At 41.9% G+C, this 19616-nt stretch overlaps 1 protein-coding gene across 1 annotated transcript; it reads right to left on the bottom strand.

Annotated features, from left to right (window-relative positions):
- Window positions 1–3798: 3798 nt before the first annotated feature.
- On the bottom strand, window positions 3799–13352 carry BAG2 (BAG cochaperone 2). Its single transcript, XM_087719169.1, has 3 exons — window positions 12946–13352; window positions 4922–5031; window positions 3799–4445 (listed from the first exon to the last, which is right to left on the bottom strand). The coding sequence occupies exons 1-3, from the start codon at window positions 13128–13130 to the stop codon at window positions 4045–4047; spliced, it is 696 nt and encodes a 231-aa protein (XP_087575295.1). The 5' UTR covers window positions 13131–13352; the 3' UTR covers window positions 3799–4044.
- Window positions 13353–19616: the final 6264 nt, after the last annotated feature.

A 19616-nucleotide genomic window follows, 5' to 3' on the forward strand; every position in this document is an offset into this window, starting at 1 on the left:
ATCTTCAAGTTGCCAAGGTTGAGAAATACTGACATAGTGTGAATGTAAAGTTCCTGTCTTAATCTCTGTTTACCTAATACTGAATTCCACCAGATGAATGGGACTTGCTCCGAATACACATGCACAGGTCTCTCTGCTGTTCCACTGATGCTAATATACCTCCATGCAATATATTTGGGTTCAGGGTGTTTTTTAAAAAATGAAATCTTACATTACAATCTTATTCAGAAACCTTTAATCTTATTTTCCCTGGTGAAGTATGCCTCTATAATATTGTTTTCTGTTTACAAACTATTCATGTAGTATTTCTGTAACAAAACTTCCGCCAGCAGCCAATTACTCTTTCTAAGAAATGTTGAAATATCAATAGTTCAGGAACATAATTAGATTCAAGACCAGAGCTGGAACTCTGCCAGCCTGATTACAACATTCTTTGTCTGTATGAATATTACTTTACATTTTATGTCTCTTAAACACTAAAACGTTGTACTTAAAAAGAGATTTTACTTGTCCAAAAGTTTGTATCTTGTATTTTGGAACAGGGTTCTTACATCCTGTTAATTTAATTATAATCTAAAAATAATTACATTTTTTCCAATGGTTACTGAGCCTGTGTTTCGTACTGAACAAAGTACCATTCCTCATGCTTAAAAAAACCATTCTCATTGTTGGCAATGAGGCGGGATATGAACAATAACCCTTTTCACTTTGAAAAATCGGACCAAGTTTCTTCCTTTAAACAAGTCTAGATAGTCACTAGGTGACTCTATATATACGGGTCCAGATTATATTGTGTTGCATTATGGGACAAGAACAGAGACATATTCAAAGTTGTTCATTAATGGGGAAAAAAAAACATTGGTTTAATTAACTAGGTTCTGCATGCATGCTATTTTTGTATGGAAATTTTTACATTAAAGGATAGCCTTACATGTTTATATTTGTGAATAAGACTCTGATTTTTACTTTTTGGGGTGGTTAATAATAGCAAAATCAAGATTTGTAATATGTGATATTGCCTATGCTCAAGTACATATATGCAGCCTCAAACCATGCGTGAAGATGGAATGTAGACCTTAGCTATTCATGTTCCAAGTGATCCAACTTAAATAGACTTTGTCTTTGCCCTGACAATTTGCCACACCCAAATCACCAATGGTGGGTTTCAAAAATTGTTCGAACCTACTCTGTGGGTGTGGCCTCCTTTGTGGGAGTGGCTTGTCGCCCATGTGACCGGATGGGAGTGGCTTGCCGCCCATGTGACCGGATATGAAGATGCCGACGACACTTGTCAGAACCACCTTAAATTACCTCACACACAGCACTGGCATGCATAAGAATAGGATGTAAACTTGTTTTTTGAAAGGCATCTTTGGTTTGCGTTAAAACAACTTCAACACACGCAATGTTCTGATTGCACCACAAACGCAGTAGTCATCCTTACTTTTCACAGAGGCACTGAGTTTTATAAATAGGAGCATGATAGTGTAGAATAATCATATCCAAGGACCAGTGGTGGGTTTCAAAAAATTTTGGAACCTCTTCCGTAGGTGTGGCCTGCTTTCCGGGTCCATTGGTGGAACCTCTTCTAAGCGGTTCGGTAGATTTGACGAACCGGTTCTACCGAATAGGTGCGAACTGGGAGGAACCCACCTCTGCAACTCACTGTGGCCAACTCATCTCGTCCACGGGACAACTCGCCATGCCCAGCTTGCTACAGGATAACTTGCTGCATTAGTTACACTAATATCAAAGATATGGTGGAATAGAATCATTAAGGAAAGGATGCAAAAGGAGGGACAGAATGAAATGCAAATGACAAAGATTAAAAAAAATTTTTAAATTTATTTGAAATAATTAAATTGAATTGTTAAATTGTCTTCCATAAAATTGGCCATGGCAAGTTGTCCCGGAGTGAGTTGACTACGGCAAGTTGTCCCATTGCGCTCTCAGCAAAGTGATAGCAAACCCTGAATGTTTTTTCTCCTTCAGAATATATCGTATTTTTCAGAGTATAAGACGCTCCGAAGTATAAGACGCATCTAGCTTTTGGGAAGGAAAACAAGGGGGGGGGGGAATCTGCCTCCCAGCAATTTGCCTCTTGCACCAAACAGCACAGAAGATATATAGCAATAGCAATAGCAGTTAGACTTATATACCGCTTCATAGGGCTTTCAGCCCTCTCTAAGCGGTTTACAGAGTCAGCATATCGCCCCCACAGTCTGGGTCCTCATTTCACCCACCTCGGAAGGATGGAAGGCTGAGTCAACCCTGAGCCGGTGAGATTAGAACCACTGAACTGCCGATAGCACCCAGCTGAAGTGGCCTGCAGTACTGCACCCTAACCACTGCGCCACCTCGGCTCTTATACTTATATACTGTTTGTGGTGTTGCATTTCAGACTATACTTGTAGAGATGGTTTAAAATTGATGTGGCTTTCTGGAAGTAAACATTATGCTCTGCTATTTGAAAGAAGATTACAATAGCACTGCAGGGGTCGGTTTCTCACCCCGTTCCAACCGGTTCGGAAATGTAATAGGTATGAAATGTTAGAATACACGATGTTTTTAAGCAGATAAGGTAATGGAGGCTCACTTTAAACATAGCTAAGGCATTCTCCTATTGAACAGGGTTTAGAGATCGGTGTATATGTAGGTTGTATACTTAAAATATACTAAAATTTAATGCATGGAGCATGATTTATTTATGAATATGCAGCAACAAGGAAGTACATACAAATTTTGTTTGCGTTTACTATATAGCACTTTTTCCACCTTACCACCTCTCTTAAACAGTTTTATTCACTAAAGCGGAATACACTCTAATTTAATTGTCTATGATAGATTAATTGTTCAAGAACAAAACAGATATTGCTCAATTAGCTCTAGGGAGTAACTGGATACTATTGCCTAAAATCAATACGGTACTAAAAGGAATAAATGGGATATCAATTTATCCTTTGGATATGAAATGCCTACATTCTCTCAAATAAGGCAGTGGTTCCCAAACTTGGCAACTTTAAGACTTGTGGACTTCAACTCCCAGAATTCTCCAGCTCTGCTGGCTGGAGAATTCTGGGAGTTGAAGTCCACAAGTCTTAAAGTTGCCAAGTTTGGGAACCACTGAAATAAGGCATTAGTCACATTTCACTGTACCAAGCCCTTTAAAGATGTATTCTTTGAACAAGAAGGCATGGAAGGCAGAACATTCTAGCCAGCCTATAGATAGGAACAAAAGCATAGGATGAAAAGGACAGAACATTCATGTGTTTATGTGCTTCTATAGCGCCTAACATTTGTAGTTGCCTCAAGGATGTGTTTTATGGAGAGACTTTAAAGTTTGTTGGTTTGTGGATTTTTTTTTTTTTAATGGAAGCAGACATATTTTCCCCTCAGAGGAATGTAAGGGTATTTTTTCCCTTGAACTATGTTCTTCCCGTGACCCGACAAAAGGGCGAACGACAAAACCGCGCCCGGCTAAACCGCGTCGCTGACGTCATCAACGCGGCGACAACAGCCAGCGCGGAGAAAGAAGGGCGCTTTAAATAGCGCGTCGAAAGAAAGCCGATTTAACTTAAGGTAAGGGTTAGGTTTAGGGTTAGGTTTAGGGTTAGGTTAAGGGTTAGGGTTAGGGTTAGGTTTAGGGTTAGGTTAAGGGTTAGGTTTAGGGTTAGGTTAAGGGTTAGGTTTAGGGTTAGGTTAAGGGTTAGATTTAGGGTTAGGTTAAGGGTTAGGTTTTGGTTTAGGGTTAGGGTTTACAGCGTGTTTCTGTCTCCGCGCTGTTGTCGCCCTGTTGATGACGTCAGCGACGCGGTTTAGTCGGGCGCGGTTTTGTCGTTCGCCCTTTTGTCGGTGAACCGTTCTTCCATCTTTGTTTCTGAATGCCTCAGGATTTGTACAAGATGCATATAAACTTCCTTCAGTTTCGGGGCATGTGACCTATATTAACAAGACCATACATTATATATTTTAATATGGCATTTCTTTGCTTTTGTATATTTTAAGAAAACATTTAGTTTTTTCATAATGGGACTCAAAAGTTTCTTAATCTTTTCCATTGTTGCAGAGGTGCCTTGAAGTTGCTCTTTGGTTTTCTAGAAGCATGATGGACTTTTCGGAATTGTCTATATTTCTAAGCAAAGTCTCTAGCCGTCTCTTAATTTTCTTCTGATCTTCTATGGCGCATCCAATTATAACAGACTGGAATTTTTGATCAACAGGTCCCGATGGGGTCTCAGATGTACAAGCTCCGTAAAGTGATATTAAGCGGCCCTTTGAGTCTTCCAAATCATCCAAGAGTTTATTGACTATTTCATCAATCATCTGGGTAGCCCGCAACAGGGATTCCTGCTGCTGAGGATTTCGTATGGTTTCTACGGAAACCTCAACTGTGATCGTTCGGCCCATAAGGCGCTTGGCAGTCAGATTAAGTTCTTCTCTTTCACCTATATTTTGAAATTGAAAATGCTGGTTTTAAAGTTTTACAAAACACCAATTAACCGGCATGGTTAGAAGAGTCAAGGTAAATTAAGAATTACTGCAGTGGTGGGATTCAGCCGGTTCGCACCTATTCGGGAGAACCGGTTGGTAACTTTCTAAGCTGTTCGGAGAACCGGTTGTTGGAAGAAATCTCATTTTGGGTTTTTCCCACTTTACAGGGCTAATCCTGTAAGGAAGGCAGGAAGGAAACATTCTGGTGTTGTTTCTAGCCTCATCTTTATTGCCCTGCTTACAGAAACTGCCTCTCCGATTAACCCTTATTACATTGTAACAGCTAAGGCGAAGCGCCCATCGATCTGAGTGTATAAGTCTATCTGCTATGCAAACACTAAAAAAAATAATCCCCTTATGTGTATTCATCAGACACTCCAAATATGTATATATTATCTGTACACATTCACAAATAAGTTTGAGATATTACCTTCACTAATATTCCTCATATCCTGGCTGTTCTGTATATTATGGATCATTTCCAGAAGAGTTTCTTTTTCTTGTTCCATTGAAGCTGCCGCATCACGCAACGCTTCAACTCTGGGAAAAGGAGGGAAAAAATACAAATTTAAAAGAGAGTTTACAAATATGGTATCCTTATACCTATGTGTTCTGTCCCCCGCTTCTCCGCTCATTAACAGACGACAGGCAAACAAACTTAAAAGGAACTCACTTTATCAGTTCTCGGCTCAGACTGGCTGCGAGCCCCAAAATAACATAAATAAAGTCTCTGACCAGATAACAGAATACAAAACAAAACTCTTACAGCGCAATGCACTTCTCCAAGTGTCTCCTTGAATCAGGGTTACAGAAAGCAAATCACAAACAAACCATGACCGATGAATGACTGAATGCACGAATGAACGTTGACTCCTGCAACCAGAGTGTGGCACCATCTGTCTTTTTATCCCCAGAAGATGCCCCGAACGAGCCCCAGCTGCATAGTTAATCTTGCATCCCGAAAAGACTCCCAGAAGACTGCTGCTGAGTCACAACACCTATGTCATATTTTGCAACCCGCCTTTATCTATTACTTATTTATAAAAATTAAATTAGCGTACTATATTCTTGCTACAACGAAGAGTTTCTACATAACAAGTCAATATTTCCTATTCGCCAAAACGAGAAAGCAAAATATCTTTTTCCTTATCCCCTGTCCCAACTGCATTCACACAACAGCAGGAAAGGAGGTGGAGAGGGAATTCCAGCATTATTAAAGGGAGAAGAAAAAAAAACAAGCATTAAGAAAAGTCTATTTCTCACATATCAATTCAATTTAATTTCAATTTCAATTTTCAATTTAATAAAATTTGTATGCCGTCCACTCCCTTGGGACTCTGGGCGGCTTACAGACAGATAAAAAGCATTAAAGAATTTAAAAGTAAAAAATATAATTGTTAAAATTACACAACATCCATTCGGTCTAAGTGGGGCTGGACATTGATCAACAGCCCCAGGCCTGCCGGAACAGCCAGGTCTTAGTGGCTTTAAGGAAGGCCGGGAGAGTGGTAAGGGTCCGAGGTGGCTCAGTGGTTAAATGCAGCACTGCAGGCTACTTCAGCTGACTGCAGTTCTGCAGTTCGGCTGTTCAAATCTCACCGGCTCAGGGTTGACTCAGCCTTCCATCCTTCCGAGGTGGGTGAAATGAGGACCCGGATTGTTGTTGGGGGCAATATGCTGACTCTGTAAACCACTTAGAGAGGGCTGAAAGCTCTATGAAGCGGTATATAAGTCTAACTGCTATTGCTATCTCTACGGGAGATAAATTCAGATAAATCTAAAAAGTCCAGTTTTCATATTTCCCCTTCTACAATCAGCCCCTCTCGATTTAACAAGGGGGGGAAAAAGTAAACTAATGGACAGCAGTCTAAACCTCTTCCATATCCCTTGAAATAGTGATGCATCTCTTCAAGAATTTTTACCTGGCTCAACAATATTGGATGACTTTTACCCGGAAGAATTAGCTGACCCAGATTGCAGATATTATAGCAATAGCAATAGCAGTTAGACTTATATACCGCTTCATAGGGCTTTCAGCCCTCTCTAAGCGGTTTACAGAGTCAGCATATCGTCCCCACAGTCTGGGTCCTCATTTCACCCACCTCGGAAGGATGGAAGGCTGAGTCAACCTTGAGCCGGTGAGATTAGAACCGCCGAACTGCAGATAACAGTCAGCTGAAGTGGCCTGCAGTACTGCACCCTAACCACTGCGCCACCTCGGCTCTTATATTCATGTAAGGAACTTTTAAGTATTCCAAAAGCTGCCCTGTTTGCCTTTCAGTGCAATTCAAAGTGCCGGATTTCACTTTTAAAGGATCACAATTCATGAATATACCTAACTACATCCCCCCCCTCACTCCCACCCCCATGGTATAAGAATAGGAAAGCTGGGCTCTGCATCTGGGTCCCTTCCCTTATTAAAGGCCACCCACAATCCATCCTTCTTGGTTGCTGCCTCCCCCTTCCCTTTAGCATTGCTCTTGAAATTAGGCTGGCTGTCTTATTGTCTTGAATTTATTCCATTTACAGTTTTGGAGTTAAAGTTCTATTCCTTAAAGTTCTGCTGCTTTGCTCTTGTTTAGCCTGTAATTGTTTAGATAAGTGAGGTGGATGGACAGAGGGAGATGGCAATAGATGGATTTCCTTTGATAAACAGCTTTGAGCTTTGTTGAGGGGCATATAAACTTCAGTAAATAACAGATTACAGTGAAGCGTCCTCTTTTCTATCCTAATATTGGGGAAAATGGAGCAAGACAAATAATTACCATGGGAAGTTCTTAGGCGCCTGCTAAAATATTAAATGATTTCCGACTAGAATCTTAGTAGAACAGGGTTTCAACAAAGGATATAGAAGGGTTAGGAGAAGAGCATGTACATAATATTCTTATTAGAGCAAACCATTAAAATCTGTCCTCCAAGTCATCAATTCTTAATATATTAATCTAGTTAATATATTTGCAGTGTTATGCCCACTATAGAAAGGTTATTTTGCTGTCGCACGAAGTCCAATTGTTTCATTCCAAAACAATTTTTCAGTAAAAAAAATTGTACAATTGTACAATCACATTAGCACAATCTTTCTGCATTCTACTTTTCTGTAAACACTTCTTTTATTTAGACAAAGTAAGCCAAATGGAATTAATGAACCTATAAAAAAAAATAAAAATGAAAGCTTTCAAGTAGTGAAAGCTTGACTGATATGAGAAGCAACAGAACAATAGCTGATATTTCAATTATGCTGAAGTATATATGCTCTGAGAAATGCAAATAAGTTAAAAACAAAATCAAAGAGAGGCTTCAGCTTCCTGAAGTTACATTTAAATGTCAACAATAAACAGGAAAATACTTTGATGCAGTATTAATAACAGGAAACAAAATATACAAATACTCAAAAGTCTATTTGGCATTGTATTCATTCACATTAAACGTATAGGTAAGAATGAAGAGACAGATAACAGTAACTAGTTCTTGGACCTCAAATTTAAGTGAATTTCAACAGATCTCTTGCAAGTTTGCTTATGTGGATGAACAGATGGAGATGGTGATGGATGGATTTCCTTTGATAAACACCTTTGAGCTTTGTTGAGTGGCATATAAACTTCAGTAAATAACAGAGTACAGTGAAGGAAGAGCCTCACTTTATATTGTTGGACTTTTGTATCTGAAACAACCTATAAATAATTTGTTTTCTTTTTTTAAAAACAAAGCAGCATTTTCCAACTTCGTGTCCCCCAGACATGCTAAAATTAGATATTCTAGGAATAGCAGTTACATGTTCAAAAAACTGAATTAATGAAAAAGTTTCTGAGCTTATTTAATACCCAGCTCTGCGTACAGAATGTACTGCACTAGATAGCAGCAGGCAGAGACTCAGAATATTGGATGGTCTTTCATACAGAAGTGTCTATGCAGAAAATTTGCCATATCAGAGACAAAAAACTAGTTTTCTTTGACATTCTGGAATATACCTGCATTCAGAATCTTATAGCCTCGCCATCGATTTATTCGTGGCACGACAAAACCGCGTTCAACTAAAGGGCGCCCGATTAAACCGCGTCGCTGACGTCATCAGCAGGGCGACAACAGCGAGCGCGGAGAAAGAAGGGCGCTTTAAATAGCGCTTTGAAAGCAAGCCGATTCAAGTTAAGGTAAGGGTTAGGGTTAGGGTTAGGGTTAGGGTTAGGTTAAGGGTTAGGGTTAGGGTTAGGTTAAGGGTCAGGATTAGGTTTAGCGTTAGGTTAAGGGTTAGGTTTAGGGTTAGGTTTAGGGTTAGGTTTAGGGTTAGGTTTAGGATTAGGTTTAGGGGAGTTAGGTTTAGGTTTAGGGGTTAATTTTAGGTTTAGCGTTTACAGCGTGTTTTTTTCTCCGCGCTGTTGTCGCGCTGTGATGACGTCAGCTACGCGGTTTCGTCGAGCGCCCTTTAGTCGAACGCGGTTTTGTGGTGGAACCGATTTATTATCTCGCATGAACAATGATTTCTGTCAATTTGCAGAATTGCAATAGCCAGATTATCCTCATCATACAAAATGCAAATCTCAATTTGAATGCTAAAAGACATATGGATTGTGTGATTCAAGTCCTAGGATGGGGGAGAATTGATATCCGAATTGGTATAATCATGTAAGAATGAATTCCTAAACACTACTTTCTGGAGTTCTATACAGCTCTAGCGAAGAGTAAATCTCAGTAAAATTAAAAATAAATCTCAGTAAACCTAAAAAGTAAGTACAATCTTGCCAATAAAAAAGGTGGCCAAATCTCATATGCTTTCTGGAATGACAGCTGGGCCTTTCGAGTCCTTCCTCATTTGTAACTATATATAGGTCTCTTCTATCACAAGCACCTGTTATACTTCACTCACAAAGCTGGACCATTTTCCTGAACTAAATTTCCTCTTCATTCTTGAACACATGCAGAAAAATTAAGGCGATGTGTCATCATTGTAGTTGTGGTAGGGCACATAAACAGACTCGTTCAAGAGTAAATAATTTACCTGTGTGAGATTGCCTTTCCAAAATAAAGATGATAAAATATTTTCAATTCATTTGACAGGGTTTAAAATATGTTTTACGAGAGAGGCAGAAATTATAGTGGTGTATATTTATATAAAATTCATAACCCAGCAATACTAGGAGAAATTTTTGTTTTAGAATTTGAGAACCCAACCATAAAAAAATGTGATGAATTCATTTAGCAAATGTATTATTTAATTTTGCAAATAATAGCCTTCCGGATAATCTTAGCTATGTATATTATTATAGCCTAAAAGTAAACTCCATAGTTCAGGTTTGCATATTTTGAGGTGTGAGCAGAGGGGGGGGGTTGCCAGTTCACCCCGAATTGGGCCAACCGGTAGGGGCAGCAGGGGGAGGCTCCACCCACCCGCCCAGACGCTTCTGTGCATGCGCAAAAGCGTCGCACGACAGCACGAGCGCGCATGAGGGAACCGGTAGTAAAATAAATTGAAACCCACCACTGGGTGTGAGGGTGTGATATACAGTATAAATCAGTACCATAATTGTGACCTCAACTATATAGTCAATGGATCTCATTTCTGAGTAGTCATAAACTATTCAACTAAAATAAAAAATGAACCAATAACCTCTTTAAATGTAATTTAATTAAAGCCACAAAGTACATGATTTACTACCGATACATAATTAATGCAGAAAATATAGGGGGAGCGGAATGTAAAATACAGAACATTCAAAACTAAATGACCACCTTATATTTAAATTTCAGTTGTTAAAAATTCGTATGAAGTTTTTGATGAAATTATTTAAACAATTTTTATTCACTTCCCCCCCCCATGAAAAGTGCCTGAATGGCAGTAATAAATTAATTTTCCTGTAAAAGATAATGCATATCATCACAGACACACAAAAACAACTTTATAGTGTTCATTAAAAAAAATCTGAAATGCTTTTGTTAGATTAAGAAATATGTCTAACGTAATAATCTTATCTGTGCCACAATTACCATATCCAGGAAAAGTAGTACTCCAAATTATAGTTATTTGATTCCTTTATATATGTCTTTTGGCAAAGAATGAATTTTTCAGAATATCTATCTAAGACTAAGCAAATATCCATGGCAAACATAAAGTAATTAAATGCTAAACAATGGGAATTTACGGTAGTCATTTAAGTAATGAGGTTGTTGAAATTATGAAAAAGAACCTAAAATTAAAAATTTGGTGCAATATCATGCCAAGTCATTTTGTAATTACCTTTGCTTTTAGATGTTGTGCACAACTAGCGCTACTGATTAATGAACCATGGTTTGTAGCCCGATGTTAAAAATATGCAAAGTCAGCCAATTACTGTTGGTGTTCAGCCTGGATTGGCTTTAATTTTTATGGATCTCCCCTACCCGAGACTAGTTTACAGTAGGAAGAACTGTGCTCCAATCTCGTCTCCCAACTTTATAGAAAACTGGCATGCTGGTTTGCTAATCCATCTACCTAAAATGGAACACACTTATTCTGGTGCATTCCACTTTAGGTAGGTGAATTAGCAAACCAGCATGCCAGTGACTACAGATCCCTGAAACTATACTGGGAAACCAGTGTATGAAATGTTTATATTCTGATCTTATTCAGACACACAAACATGCAGAAAATCATAAGAACTGCACCGAAACATCTGGAAATAATAATAGAAATGCTTTTCTACTGTTAACTCAGCCTGCAGGGTGTAGGATTAAACCTGTAATCCCTAATCTCAACTCCCATGTATTCTACCAGCTCTTAAGCAGGAGAACTTTGCTGTTTTTTTTTTTTTAATCTTCAGCTGAGTAGATCCAAACCTCTCCTCATCCATTCAGAATAATGTATATAAATGATAGAAGAAAGCAATTCTCTTAAGGCAATTCATCCCACCTCCCTACTTGGAAAGGCTACAGACATACAGCCTTCCAAAGGAGGAAGGATTTCTGTTGTGGCCCAGCAGGAGCCGTTGGAGCTGCCACCAGACTCCGACAGCGAGGGGCCCGATGAGTCGGCTATGGAGGATGTGGAAGACCTTGGACAGGGTTCCGACTCCGAGCAGGGCGCAGAGAGGCTGGTTGGCCACCAGGAAGCGCCTGAGCCTTGGACCAGTGGGGAGGAGACAAGGGAGTGTGTTCCTGACGTCAGCAGTGAGTTGTTCCGGGATGCCCGGCACCGAAGAGCTAATAGGCGTCAGGAACAGTTGCGTAGTTACAGGAGGTGGTTGCACTCAGCTGGTGGTCATTAGGCTCCTCTCCAGACTATAAAAGGACTGCTTGTGCACACGCCCCTTTTGCAGAAGTCAACGCAGGAACTAATGTTGGAGAACATTATGGTGAGCTTGGCAGGCTGGATTGCTGCCACGGCTTATCTGTGCTGGATTGCTGCAAGGGCTTATCTGTGCTGGTTTGCTGCCAAGGACCTGTCTGTCTGTTCATTAAATGTCGTAGCTTATCTTTGGCTCGGAGTATGTGTTGATGTGGGAGGAGGGGGGTCAGAACAGATTTCTACCTGGCTAGCATCCAAAGAGGCTGAGAAACCACCCGGCCCATTTCAAAAGCACCCGGAAGATTAATACTACTTAGGGCCATTGATGTTTTCCCAAAGCCCAAAAACCTGGCGTCATCCTGAACCCTGGCCTGACATGTAGCCAAGGTGGGGCAGTGGTTAAATGCAGCACTGCAGGCTACTTCAGCTGACTGCAGTTCTGCAGTTCGGCTGTTCAAATCTCACCGGCTCAGGGTTGACTCAGCCTTCCATCCTTCCGAGGTGGGTAAAATGAGGACCCGGATTGTTGTTGTTGGGGGCAATATGCTGAAAGCCCTATGAAGCGGTATATTAAGTCTAACTGCTATTGCTATTGCTATGTACAACTAAGAGCAAGAGAAGCCACGTCGGGGCTTCTCCCCCTCTTCCTTCTCTTTCATTGATCAAATGGGGGAAAAATAAATCTTCTCTAAAATGGTCCAGAGCATCAAAGCAACGCAATTAAGAGAGGCGTCTTTTTAAAGGCTTTTTAAAGGTGTCCGAAGCAGCAGTTTGCAAATCACCCCTAGGAAGGAAGGAGGGAGGCGAGGAAGGAAGGAAGGAAGGAAGGAAGGAAGGAGGGAGGCGAGGAAGGAAGGAAAGAAGGAAGAAGGAGGCGAGGAAGGAAGGAAGGAAGGAGGCGAGGAAGGAAGGAAGGAAGGAAGGAGGGAGGCGAGGAAGGAAGGAAAGAAGGAAGAAGGAGGCGAGGAAGGAAGGAAGGAAGGAGGGAGGCGAGGAAGGAAGGAAAGAAGGAAGAAGGAGGCGAGGAAGGAAGGAAGGAAGGAAGGAGGGAGGCAAGGAAGGAAGGAAGGAGGGAGGGAGGCGAGGAAGGGGAGGTGGAAGACGAAGCCTTGTGCTTCTCTCGCACAGACGCTCCTCCGATGAGCCCAGGGCGCTGCACCCCCTCGGCCCACCCGGCCTGCCCCCCCCCCCAGCCTTACCTCCGCTCCAGCTGGTCCAGGCACTCAAGCAAGCGGCCGGAGCGGTCCGCCATGGAGGTGGAGCGGAAGAACCGACCTCGGGGCTGCTGACCCGCGCCCGCTTGCTGGCTTGCCTCGCCGCTTCCTCCTCCTCCTCCTCCTCCTCCTCCGCTGCTTTTGGCGTTGCCGACCTTGGCCTGGGCCATAGCGAGCCGCTGCAGCCCTCGTCTCCTGGCCGCGTCTGCACGGCGCTTGCCCGGTCAGCAGGGACGAGAGTGGCCGCCCCGATCTGGACGCAGCTCCCGACCCGCAGTCGCCCCTCCCTTCGCTCCTTTGCAAGAGCAGGTGGCGGACAAAGCGGGTCCGGAGCGTCTCGCCTCGTCCTCCGGCTTACGCGAACCGGCCAGGGCGCTTCCCTGCGTGCGCCCGGGCTCCTCTGGGGCGCATCTTCCCCGCCACCAAACCCCGAGCGTCCCGGTCTACTTAACGCGACCCTACCGACTGGGTTGGAATCTGGGGGCTTCAGAGGAGTTGGGGAGGGGACCGTGTTTGGTATTTCCAGCCTGTAGCCTTTCCAAGTAGGGAGGGAGTAAGAGCCAAGGTGGCGCAGTGGTTAAATGCAGCACTGCAGGCTACTGCTAGATCAGCAGGTCAGCGGTTCAAATCTCACCGGCTCAGGGTTGACTCAGCCTTCCATCCTTCCGAGGTGGGTAAAATGAGGACCCAGATTGTTGGGGGCAATATGCTGACTCTCTGTAAACCGCTTAGAGAGGCCTGAAAGGCCTATGAAGCGGTATATAAGTCTACTGCTATTGCTATTGCTATTGCTAGGTGGGATGAATTGCCTTAAGAGAATTGCTTTCTTCTATCATTTATGTACATTATTCTGAATGGATGAGGAGAGGTTTGGATCTGCTCAGCTGAAGATTAAAATAAAAAACAGCAAAGTTCTCCTGCTTAAGAGCTGGTAGAATACATGGGAGTTGAGATTAGGGATCACAGGTTTAATCCTACACCCTGCAGGCTGAGTTAACAGTAGAAAAGCATTTCTGTTATTATTTCCAGATGTTTCGGTGCATTCTTATGATTTTCTGCATGTTTGTGTCTCTGAATTAGATCAGAATATAAACATTTCATACACTGGTTTCCCAGTGTAGCTTCAGGGATCTGTAGTCACTGGCATGCTGGTTTGCTAATTCACCTACCTAAAGTGGAATGCACCAGAATGAGTGTGTTCCATTTTAGGTAGATGGATTAGCAAACCAGCATGCCAATTTTCTATAAAATTGGGAGACGAGATTGGAGCACAGTTCTTCCTACTGTAAACTAGTCTCGGGTAGGGGAGATCCATAAAAATTAAAGCCAATCCAGGCTGAACACCAACAGTGATTGCCTGACTTTGCATATTTTTAACATCGGGCTACAAACCATGGTTCATTAATCAGTAATGCTAGTTGTGCCAAGTCGAAGCAGGCGAAGGAGCCTTGCGGGAGTAGCTGGTTCCCACCGCCCAGCCTTTCTCCTGCCCAAGGATAGGAAAAGACCACGGCGGTGGCTGCATTGCGTAACCCTCCTGCCTCCCCTCGGTGCCCCACTTAAAGCAAGGGGGGGAAAAGGTTTGGGCTTGGGAAGAGTTAATCCGAAAGAAGAAGGAAAGGGGTATTTACTACATCCCCCCCCCCCCCCGCCCTCCAGGCATTGTGAGAAGGTATATTTTGTTCTTTATACCAGTGTTTCTCAACCTTAGCAACTTGAAGATGTCTGGACTTCAACTCCCAGAATTCCCCAGCCAGCGAATGCTGGCTGGGGAATTCTGGGAGTTGAAGTCCAGGCATCTTCAAGTTGCCAAGGTTGAGAAACACTGCTTTATACCAGTGGTTCCCAAACTTGGCAACTTGAAGACTTGTGGACTTCAACTCCCAGAATTCTCCAGCCAGCAGAGCCTTATTTGAGAGAATGTAGGCATTTCATAGCCAAAGGATAAATTGATATCCCATTTATTGGCTGGGGAATTCTGGGAGTTGAAGTCCAGACATCTTCAAGTTGCCAAGGTTGAGAAACACTGCTTTATACCAGTGGTTCCCAAACTTGGCAACTTGAAGACTTGTGGACTTCAACTCCCAGAATTCTCCAGCCAGCTCTGCCTTATTTGAGAGAATGTAGGCATTTCATAGCCAAAGGATAAATTGATATCCCATTTGTTGGCTGGAGAATTCTGGGAGTTGTAGCCCACAAGTCCTTTTTATTTTCCATTGTAAAAGGTTTTTATTTTCCATTTTTTCATTTTCATACACTCACATATATACTGTGCGTAGCCGAAGCCGTACAACATTAATCGCAGCAATTCCTCTTGTCAACAATACCCCCCAAAAAGAAACCCAATATACATCTTCCACTATCTGTGCACCTCTTTCTTCCACCCCCCTCCAACTTTCTATCTTCCCTCCATCATCCCCCTCTACCCTACTTCCCCTCTCCCTCTACCACTCCTCTCTCCCGATCCCCTCCCTCCCTTCCTTCTCACCCTCCCTCCCATCCCTCTCTACCCATCTTTCTTCTATCCCTCTCCTCCTCCCCTTGGTGTATTTCCACTATATGTCAATGTACTTAACTTATCCTATTTTTACAGAGAAATTAAAGAAAAACAGTATACATGTGAAATCGCATTACATTGAAATCTAACACATCGTATCTAACCTAGTATATGTCCCTCCCTCCCCCCACCCCACCCCAAACACCCCAACTCCCCCCCCCGACTTCACAGAGCCCGTACACGGTATAGATTTTTAACAAACACAGTCTAAAATATGTTGAGAAAAAAGAAATTTTAAAAAAAGGGTTAATAACATCTCTACATTGATCTTAGCTTCTTCTTGCTACGCTAACTTTGAACAGTTTAAATCATTCCTGATCTTAAGCATAGGCTATCCACAAGTCTTAAAGTTGCCAAGTTTGGGAACCACTGCTTTATACTGATTCCATCTTCTCTTAAAATATTAACAGAATCCACCACGTCCTGAGAATCGGTGTGTCCAACTAGATCAGTGTTTCTCGACCTTGGCGACTTTAAGTCCTATGGACTTCAACTCCCAGAATTCCCCAGCCAGCTCTGCTGGCTGGGGGGTTCTGGGAGTTGAAGTCCACAGGACTTAAAGTCGCCACGGTTGAGAAACACTGAACTAGATAATTGACAGTCAAGCTGAAACTAAGTTAATCAACTGAAATTTAAGAATCTTCCTCAAACCCTCTAGAATCAGCATATAGACACTTCATCCCCTTATTAAAAAAAATGCTGCTGTACCCCATTTCTTTGCAGCTTTCCTCTAAAGGTAAACTGTTTTGCTTTTAGGAATAAATATGTATTATATCCTCACAATGGTCTTGTTAGGAAGTTATCACCCAGCCCTCTCCCAGAAAAAATGAAATATCCTAGGAAATATTGAAAAGGCAGAATATTTCTCTGGATGTGAAAAGAAAGAAATATGTTTTAAAAGACAGAATAGCTGCCTGTAGCTTCCTCCTCATCCCCACTTTGTCAATGGACCATTAAGAAGGCCAAGCTAGTCCCTTTACATAATAAAGACTTCTCCACTTCAACTACAGGGGGTGGGATTAAGGAACTTTACCCAACTCCCCACATGGCATCTGAGAACTCAACCAAACCTGGATTCAAAACGCAGCCTAGACAGTGGCTCCTGCATGGCCCATGGGAGTCTTGACAACCAATCAGAATACATTTCTTACACAGGAACAGGAAACAGAGAGGTGGGACTGAAGAGGTTATAAAAAGCCTAGCAAGCCCCTCCCTCAGCCCTTCTCTTCTTCTCCACCAACATTGAAGCATGTGATCCCCTTTTCTGTTCAGGGCTCAAGCCATGTGGCCCTATCCACCAATAAACCATCTTTCCAAGCAGCCTCCATGTCTCCAGTGTCTTTTTCCCCACTTGGAGCCGAACCCAGAAGGACATTTCTTTCATCAGTTCTTTATACTGTTTCCATCTTCTCTTGAAATATTAACAGAATCCACCACGTTCTGAGAATCGGTGCGTCCACTAGATAATTGACAGTCAAGCTGAAACTTAAGTTAATCAACTGAAATTAAGAATCTTCCTCAAACCCTCTAGAATCAGCATATAGACACACTTCATCCCCTTATAAAAAACAATGCTGCTGGACCCCATTTCTTTGCAGCCTTCCCCTAAAGGCAAACTGTTTTGCTTTTAGGAATAAATATTTATTATATCCTCACAATGGTCTGTGTCTCATTTTTATTTATCCTTGCACAGTTCCGAGCTGGAACCCCAAATTATTCTTCTAATAGCAACTCTTAGCCTTTCACCTCAGAATGGGGGAAAGCTGTGGGTTACAAGCCCTTGGGTTGTGAGCCGCCCTGAGTCCCCCCAGTGAAAAGGGCAGCATATAAATAAACTTCTACAAACTTCTACAAATAAACTTCTACTCCCTGGGGTAGTTACTTCTGCATTTTGGGGGGGGGGAGCTTAGTGGAAAGAGAGGTCCTCTGAAGTCCCCCCAACTTACCAACGCAAACGATTCTGTGCATTTCATTAGCCGTTTAATCTTCTAGGATCTCTTCAAAAAGTGGGACATTGGCTGCCTTATGACAATTAACATAGGTATTTAAGCCTGAATACTGTGTGTTTAACTTTGTGTGTGGCTAATATGTGGTTTGATGAGTTGCATAAACAGACAAAATGGGATTAAATCCTGGTTGAATTAAAGACACTTTGGGGGAGTTTGCTGCAGAGTTTAAATTCAGTCCACTCTTAGCTTGGTCTCATACAATGTCCATTGTGGCTTCTGTGGGAAGTTATCATCCAGCCCTCTCCCAGAAAAACGAAATATCCTAGGAAATATTGAAAAGGCAGAATATTTCTCTGGATGTGAAAAGAAACATGTTTCAAAAGACAGAATAGTTGCCTGTAGCTTCCTGCCCATCCCCAGTTAATGGGCCATTAAGAAGGCCAGGCTAGCCCACTTTACATAATAAAGACTTCTCCGCTGCAGCTGTAGGGGGAAGGGATATTACTCAACTGACCACAAGGCAACTGAGAACTCATCACAGCCTAGACAGTAGCCCCCTGCATGGCACCATGGGAGCCTGACAACCAATCAGAATACATTTCTTACACAGGAACAGGAAACAGAAAGGTGGGACTGAACAGGTTATAAAAAGCCTAGCAAGCCCCTCCCTCAGCCCTTCTCTTCTTCTCCACCAACATTGAAGCATGTGGTCACCTTTTCTGTTCAGGGCTCAAGCCACGTGGCCCTGTCCAACAATAAACCATCTTTCCAAGCAGCCTCCATGTCTCCAGTGTCTTTTCCCCACTTGGAGCTGAACCCAGAAGGACATTTCTTTCAACACTTCAAAATAGGTTCACTTTTTCTTCTGTGTTTCTTTGCTCTTAAGGCTCACCTACTGTTTTATGTGCTCTTGATATGTAGCATGCTTGCTCTTGAGTAAAATAATTTTACATACATTCTTGGTGTAATAGGCGAGCTCTTTCCCAATAAAACTGTTTGAAGTTATCGCCCTCCCTCTGTCCCCAGGTAAAACTAGCATGCTGACATTTGTTCATTCATACATTTTCATACATACTGTAACAGAAGAAAGCCTTTGTGAGTTAACATTGGCAGGAACTCAAGAGACTCCACTACACTTGTCATAACTGCATTAAAAAAGGCTACAGATCTCCTAAATGCACATCACTGCAGATGCCGTGAGACAAAAGGGATTTGCAGAAATAGAAATTTTAAAATGTGTGAGTTTTATTAAAATTTTGCAATGGTAAAATATAATACAAACTAAAAGAAAATAGAAAGAAAAAACAAAGACAGTGGACTACAGCTAGTTTTTGACTTAGGACCACAACTGAGCCTAGAATTTTGATCATACTGTGCTGTTCCAACAGTATATAGCTAATATAGGAATTAAGAGCTGTCTCCTTTAAGAAACCAGCTTATGGGAAATGTAAGTACCTTATGGGAAATGTAGTTCCATAACATGTGACCACATGTGTTCCCTCATTGGGCAGCGGGGTACTCTGCCTGGGAAAAGTGATTTGTTAGGAAAATGGTTTTTTTTTAACTTTTATTTTTATGTTTGTTTGTCCTTGTTCAAAAACAAATAAAAATTGCTTTAAAAAAATAAATTCTACTTCTCAAATCCTAGCTCAGAAATATTTGAGGTGAAGAAAGTCTTTGAGTCCAGTTCATTAGTAGGAACAACCTTCAGAATACCAATGCAGTGTCAAACCTACTTTTTTATTCCATTTTTTTATTTTACAGCATTCATAACATCTTGAGATAATAATTCACGACATCCATGGAAAAAGAGCAGTTCCTGCATTTTGGGGACTTAAAAGATCTTCCTTTTCCTGGACTATCTTTGTTGGAGAGTAGCAATATCCCTTTCTGATTGAAATCCACCCATTTATAGTTCCTCTGTAGTATTCACTTCATCCTAGCATGAGGCGATACCCAATCAATGTTTCCTTAAAATAATATAAAACTACAGGGGTTTTCCGGAGAGATAGTATTTTAGAATTTCATGAAATAATTTGCATCTTCAGTTCCTCCCAAGAATCAAGTGTTTCAGAGGCAGAAAATCAGCATATTGGGATAAATTTTTTGAAGGTAGCATTTGTATTAATGACATCAGCAAACGCTTAAGC

Source organism: Thamnophis sirtalis, unplaced genomic scaffold, assembly GCF_051295495.1.
Source record: "Thamnophis sirtalis isolate CommonGarterSnake01/CBP01778 unplaced genomic scaffold, rThaSir2_p1.2 scaffold_6, whole genome shotgun sequence".
NCBI lineage: Eukaryota > Metazoa > Chordata > Lepidosauria > Squamata > Natricidae > Thamnophis > Thamnophis sirtalis.